Source organism: Aureococcus anophagefferens, assembly GCF_000186865.1.
Source record: "Aureococcus anophagefferens unplaced genomic scaffold AURANscaffold_15, whole genome shotgun sequence".
NCBI lineage: Eukaryota > Pelagophyceae > Pelagomonadales > Pelagomonadaceae > Aureococcus > Aureococcus anophagefferens.
The window spans coordinates 108736-114639 of record NW_008705575.1 but is presented as its reverse complement, the minus strand read 5'-3'; the positions used below and the strand labels follow the sequence as shown (position 1 = coordinate 114639).

Sequence of the window (5904 nt, the reverse complement as noted above, 5' to 3'; positions counted from 1 at the left end):
AAAATACAAGTGCGTCAACGCGGAACAGTGCGAAAAAGCGAGAAGCGCTTCGTCTGTGAACGCACAAGGCGTTTTCGATACGTCGAGGCTAAGCAGATTTGGAAGCTTCGCGACCTCGAGCATCGAAGCCACGGTGACGCCAGTGCTGTTGAAGTCGAGATCCAACGGCTCGACTGTCCTCCATTTCGGTACCATCGCGATCACACCAGCGTCGGACACATGTGAACAACCCTCAATCCCCAAGTCATGAAGCGGACACTCACCGGCCGCCAGCGCAACGAGAGCAGCACATGTGATCGACGTGCCTTGCAGCTGTAGATAGTTGATCTTGGGGCATCGCTCAACGAGCGTGATGATGGATTCGTCGGTGACGCCGTCGCAGTCCCACAAGTTCAAGTCTTCGAGTAACGGACAGTTCATCGCGACCGCGGACACGGCAGCGTCCGCGACGCGAGTACCGCCCAGAGAGAGATCTTTTAGCGCGGTGCAGCGCGTCGCCAGCGCCACGACTCCCGAGTCCGAGATCCCCTTGCAAGTTCCCAAATTTAGGTTCTCGAGCTTCGGCAGGTGCTGCGCAATCGCATGCAAGGCGCCGTCTGTGAGTTGTTCCTGTCCAAACAAGTTTAGCTCCACGAGGTCCGTGTGCACTCGTGCTACGGTCGCGACGGCGCAGTCGGTTATCTCGCCGTCGTCCATTGTAAGCGACCGCAGGCTCGTGCAGTACGCCGCGAGCGCATACATGACTTCGTCACAAACAAATTTGCCCACGTTCCATCCGCACATGTAAACAGTGCGAAGACCGGCGCATCGTCGAAGGAGCGCGACAAGCTGGCGAACCTCGATCTTGCGAATGTCCGAATGGAATTCATGTAGACTAGACAAATCGCGCGCGCGACCGCAGACCCTGCTCAGGAAGGTCGGGCTGGTCTGAGCGAGGCGCATCATCTGCCAGAAGCCGAGCTGCTTCGCGAGCACGTCCTGCACGGCGTCGAGGACGCGCTCGAACGCGCGCGCCGACGTCGCGGGCATCGTCTCCACGCGCCGCGGCTCCCGCCCCCCAGACTGAGGCAAAAACAAGACTCTGGTTCTTGAACTTCTCGTAAAACTCTGCGATCGCGCGCATACGATGATGCGGCGCGGGCAGCGTCCACGTTTGCTGGTCGCCCTGCTGCTCGCCGCGTCCAAAGCCTCGGCCCCGGGCGGCTGCCCCCGCGCGCACCCGGCGCGCGCGAATCCGAACGTCGCCGTGTGCCTCGCGGGCCACGCGCGCACCTTCGCGAGCGCCGCCGTGCAGGACGGCCTGCTGCGCCACCTCTACCGCGGCGCCTTCGGCGCCAACTTCACGACGTTCCTCTACCTCAAGCTCCACGACCAGAGCACCAAGGGCGCGACCTTCGAGGAGAACCAGCGCACGGGCATCCACAGCACTCACCAGAACGCGTCGCACGTCGCCGAGTGGGGGCGAAAACTTCCGAACCTCGCGGCCATGGAGGTGCTCACGCACCACGTCCGATTCACGAACCCGGACCGCTGCGGCGGCGGCGAGTTCGTGCGCGACAACAGCACGGGCGACGCCTGGCGCACGGAGGAGACGTTCCAGATGCTCATCGGCCAGATCTACAACGAGTACTGGTGCGGCGAAGCGATCAGCAACTACACGGCGGAAACCGGCACGGCTTTCGATCTCGTTATCAAGTCGCGGCCCGACGTGACCTTCACGTCGCCCATGCCGAGATGGTGCGCCTACGACCTGGAGAAGGCCTGCTCCGCGCGCGACTGGCTCTTTTTGCTGCCGGGGTCCGTCGCCGTCGCCGCGCTCAACAGGGCAGCAAAAGAGAGCGAAATTCCCAACTTCAAAGGCTCCTATCTCGGCCATTTTCCACTCGTTTCGGCTAATTCTTGGACGAGCGATCATCTCTCGGAACGGTCTCGAAGCGTGGATGCTTTTTCCGGAACGCGCGCGCGCGGAACACTCACGTTGAAGCGACGTTGAATCACCCTTTTGCTGCCCAGGCGCTCAAGCGCGCGTGGCGCGAGTTCCAGGAGTGCAAGACCATCGTCAACCAGAACCGGACGCGCGTCGCGGAGATCTTCGTGCGCGCGAGCGGCATGGGCAAGGAGCTCAAGCCCCACATGGGCGAGCCCGACGCGAATTGCCGGCCGAAGCGCAAGGGCGCGGACACGCCCAACTGCACGCGGCCCGACGTCATGCTGCGCCTCATCCGCAAGCGCGACGGCCTCTCCGGGTCCATCCCCGGCGCCATCCCGAAGGCGTGCGGCTTCTAAAACTTTTAGGCCATCATGGACTCGATCTTCGCGGCGACGGCCGCGCCGAGCGCTTTGGCGTTCGCGGGCGACAGGTGGATGCCGTCGCCGCCCTCTTTGGCCGGGTCGGGGATGGCGAAGACGTCGTTGGCGTCGAGGAACGCGCAGCCGTGGGCCTCGGCCTCGGCCGCGTAGCACGCGCGGCACGCGTCGCTCCGCGACCGCGCGCCCGCGAAGCCCCACTCGGGCTTGTCCCAGACCTTGGGCGGCGCGACGAGGAGCACCTTGGGCCGCTCGGCGCTGCGCGTGACGCCCATCTTGACGACGAGCGTCGACGCGCCCTTGGCGATCTGCTCCGGCGTCAGGGCCAGGTGCGTCTTCAGGTCGTTCGTGCCGAGCATGAGCACGACGACGTCGAAGGGCTTGTGCGAGTGGAGGATCGCCGCGAGCGTCGCGCGGCCGTTGGCGTCGTAGTCGCCCATGAGCGGGTCCGGGTGCACCGTCGTCCGCCCGTTGAGGCCCTCCTCGACGACCGCGTAGCCGGGGCCCAGCAGCTTCTCGGCGACGCGCGGCCACCGGCCGCCCTCGCAGAAGCGGCAGAGCACGCCCTCGCGCGCCGCGGCGGGCGAGAAGGCGTCGAAGCCCCAGGTGTTGCTGTCGCCGTAGCAGACGACGCGCACCGTCGCGTCCTCGCCGAGGCTCGTCGCCGCGAGGGAGTAGGACCGCTGGAGCGGGCCGCGCACGGGGAAGTGGCGGAAGGTCTGGCGCGGCGCCGGCGCCGGGGGCGGGCCGTCGTCGCGCCGCCGCGACAGGACGTAGACCGCGAGGCCGCCGAGCGCCGCGCCGCCGGCGGCGGCCAAGGCGGAGGCACGCGTGTCCATTGGGCAGCCTTTTACGAGCTCGTCCTTGAACAGATCTATACTGTGTAGTAAAGAGCTGCTCGATGGACTGGCCCGCTGCTCGCCGGGCTGCTCGCGACGTGAGGGCGCTTTCTGACGCGGAGCTCCACGCGCTATACGCGGCGGGCTTGGCAGAGCTGTCCAGGCGGCGCTTCGCGCGCTTCGCGCGCGCCTTCGACGCGGCCCAGGACGCCATCGTGGAACAGCTTGGGAGTCGATGCGGTTGGCGCTGACCAACCCCACCTTCCTAAACAAAGTGTGCGCTCGAGTCCGAGACCTACAAGATCCAGAAGACGGTTGGGACATCCACTACAGCCACGTCGTCGCAATCATCCGTCGCTGCACCAATCTGCAGGAGATAACGTTGCAGTCGCGTGACCTTGTCTGTGACGAAGTCATGTCAGCGATTACGGCGTACTCCGCCAGCCTGCGGTCACTCGAAATCCGTCATGGACAGCTCACTGGTTCTGCCATCGCGGCCGTGGCGCGAGTGCATACGAACCTCGTGTGGTTATCTTTGGACGGACAATCGAATCTCGCAGACAGTGCATTGCATTCGATCAATTTGCCAAAGCTGGAGAACCTAAATTTGCATGGTTGCCCGGGGATTTCGGACTCGGGAATGGCGCCGTTGACACTGCGCTGCAATGCACTAAAAGCACTTATTTTGAGCAATACGCGAATCGCGGATGCCACGGTGTCTGCGGTCGCAATAAATTGCCCGAATATCATTTGCTTGTCCCTGACCGGGTCCGCCGTTACTGACGAGTCGGTCCTTACGCTTGCGCAGCGCTGTCCGAACATTAGGCTACTCGCCTTGGAGAATACGTCCGTCACTGACGAATCCGCCATCGCGCTCGCGCGTGGCTGCCCCAGGTTAGATGTGCTCTACTTGGCGAAGACGTCCATCACTAGTGCTGCTCTCGTTGCCCTCGGTTCGAGCGAATGTCCCCTACGGAAGGTTTACATTCATCGATGCCCGCACGTAACGGACGCCGGCGTGACCGCGATGCTGTCGAAATGGAGGAAAGTCCCAATGTCCCTCGGCGCTGGGGAGTTGGAAATCAACCTGATTGGGACCGGTGTCACCGTGGCATCAGTACTCGCCATCGCAGCAAGCCTGCCGAATCTTGTTACGCTCAACGTCGAGAATACGCCATGCGCGTTGACAGACGAGGCGGCCGATGCGCTCGCGCGGGGCTGCCCCGACTTGGAATACGTGTCGTATGACCGGTCAATCGCGCAAGTGTCACCAGCCACTCGCCGGGCGCACGACTTCCTCTTCCCACAATAAAGCCGGCCCCGGACATTACCCCACCTAGTCGTCCATGAGCATCGCCGCGACGCCGTTGTCCGCGGGCGGCGCCCCCGGCGGCGCCCCGGCCGGCGGCGCGGCGTCGTCGTCGCCCGCGGCCGAGGACCGCGTGGCCCGCTTCGACGGCGGCGCGGGCGGCGCGCGGGGCCGCTTCGGGGCGTTGTTGCGGAAGCCCGACGCGTCCTCGGACTGGAGCGCCGTGTGGATGGCGATCTCGCACGAGATCTTCTCGTTGCCGCGGAGGTCGCCGGTGGCCTTGAGCGCGCGCGCCGCGTCGGCCGCGCGGCTCAACCGCGACGCGCCCTTGGCGTTGTTCAGCGTGGCGTCGTAGATGCTCATGCCCTCGAGGGCCCGGAGGCAGCAGTCCAGGCCGCTCGGCCGCGCGTCGCGGACCGGCCCGTCGCGCGGGTGGCGGACGTCGCGGCGCTCCTGCGCGCGCGGGTCGTAGATGTAGGAGATGGCCGCCGTGAGCACGCACTTGCGCGTGACGAGCTCGCAGCAGTTGGCGAAGATCTTCGAGCCGCGGTGGAAGCGGAGCCGCCACAAAAGCTCGAAGCACTTCTTGACCAGCAAGTCCTCCGCGTCCGTGCGCTTGACCTCGGGCCCGTCCATGGCGCAGCAGAGCTCGAAGAGGATCCAGCCGAGGCGCTCGGCGACCAACGGCATGTCGAACATGGGCCCCCAGACCTCGCGCTTGGCGGCGTGGCAGAGCACAGCGGCCGCGTCGTGCGTCGCCTCGGCCGCGCCGTCCATGCAGAAGGCGCCGGACACGGCCACGAGGCACTTGGTGCTGACGAGCACGGCCTCGCGCTCGCCGCGGTCGCAGAGGTTCGCCAGGAGGGCCATGGCCTGCCGGCGGAGCTCCGGCGAGCCGCCCCGGGGCGCGGACCCCTCGGCGCGCACGACCGCGCCCGCGACGTCGGCGCCGCCGGCCGCCGCGACCGCCGCGGCGCCGCCCGGGGCCTCCTCGCGCGCCGGGTCGCCGTCGAGGCTCATGGCCAGCAGTTCCGCGCCGGCGGCCTCGCGCGCGGCGGCGGCGGCCTCCGTCGGCGGGCCCGCCGACGGCGGCGGACCAAAGGCCGCGAGCAGCTTCGCGGCCGCCGCGACGAGCGCGGGGTCCGGCGGCGGCGGCGTCGGCGGCCGCGGCGGCGGCGCGTTCGCGTCGGTCTCCGTTTGCATCGGCGCGTTCGCGTCGGCCATCGCGGCTGCTTCCAGCGAGATGAAGTTGTAGTTGCAGGTAATATGCCGGAAATGTGGGCCCATAGCCTCCATATGCATCGCCTTCCCTGGACGGTGTAGGCGCGCGCGGCGGTTCAAATACCGAGCGTCTTCGCCGTGCCGTTCTTACGCCCCGGGCCCGGACGACGTCGCCTCGCGCGCCTGGGGCGGGTCGTCGCCGTGCGCGCCGTGGTGGCTGCCGTCGTC

At 66.6% G+C, this 5904-nt stretch overlaps 4 protein-coding genes across 4 annotated transcripts in view; 1 reads left to right on the top strand and 3 right to left on the bottom strand.

Moving 5' to 3' along the window:
• Positions 1 to 189: 189 nt before the first annotated feature.
• On the bottom strand, positions 190 to 444 carry AURANDRAFT_7738 (hypothetical protein; the record flags this gene model as incomplete). The annotated part of the gene is made up of 1 exon (XM_009040422.1): positions 190 to 444. A coding segment is annotated over one exon (255 nt), but the record flags the coding sequence as incomplete, so codon positions are not given.
• A 682-nt stretch (positions 445 to 1126) lies between these two features.
• On the top strand, positions 1127 to 2286 carry AURANDRAFT_65476 (hypothetical protein; the record flags this gene model as incomplete). Its single annotated transcript, XM_009040576.1, has 2 exons — positions 1127 to 1885; positions 2014 to 2286. 2 exons carry the CDS (start codon positions 1127 to 1129, stop codon positions 2284 to 2286), a joined length of 1032 nt encoding a protein of 343 aa, XP_009038824.1.
• A 5-nt stretch (positions 2287 to 2291) lies between these two features.
• Positions 2292 to 3146, bottom strand: AURANDRAFT_29149 (hypothetical protein; the record flags this gene model as incomplete). Its single annotated transcript, XM_009040421.1, has 1 exon — positions 2292 to 3146. The coding sequence occupies one exon, from the start codon at positions 3144 to 3146 to the stop codon at positions 2292 to 2294; it is 855 nt and encodes a 284-aa protein (XP_009038669.1).
• Positions 3147 to 4482: 1336 nt separating this feature from the next.
• Positions 4483 to 5904, bottom strand: part of AURANDRAFT_65475 (hypothetical protein) — a gene marked incomplete at both ends in the record, with an annotated part of 7827 nt that continues 6405 nt past the window's right edge. Inside the window, one exon of the mRNA XM_009040420.1 lies at positions 4483 to 5745. Within this exon, the coding sequence (XP_009038668.1) occupies positions 4483 to 5745 (1263 nt within the window). The remainder of the gene's footprint in view (positions 5746 to 5904) is intronic.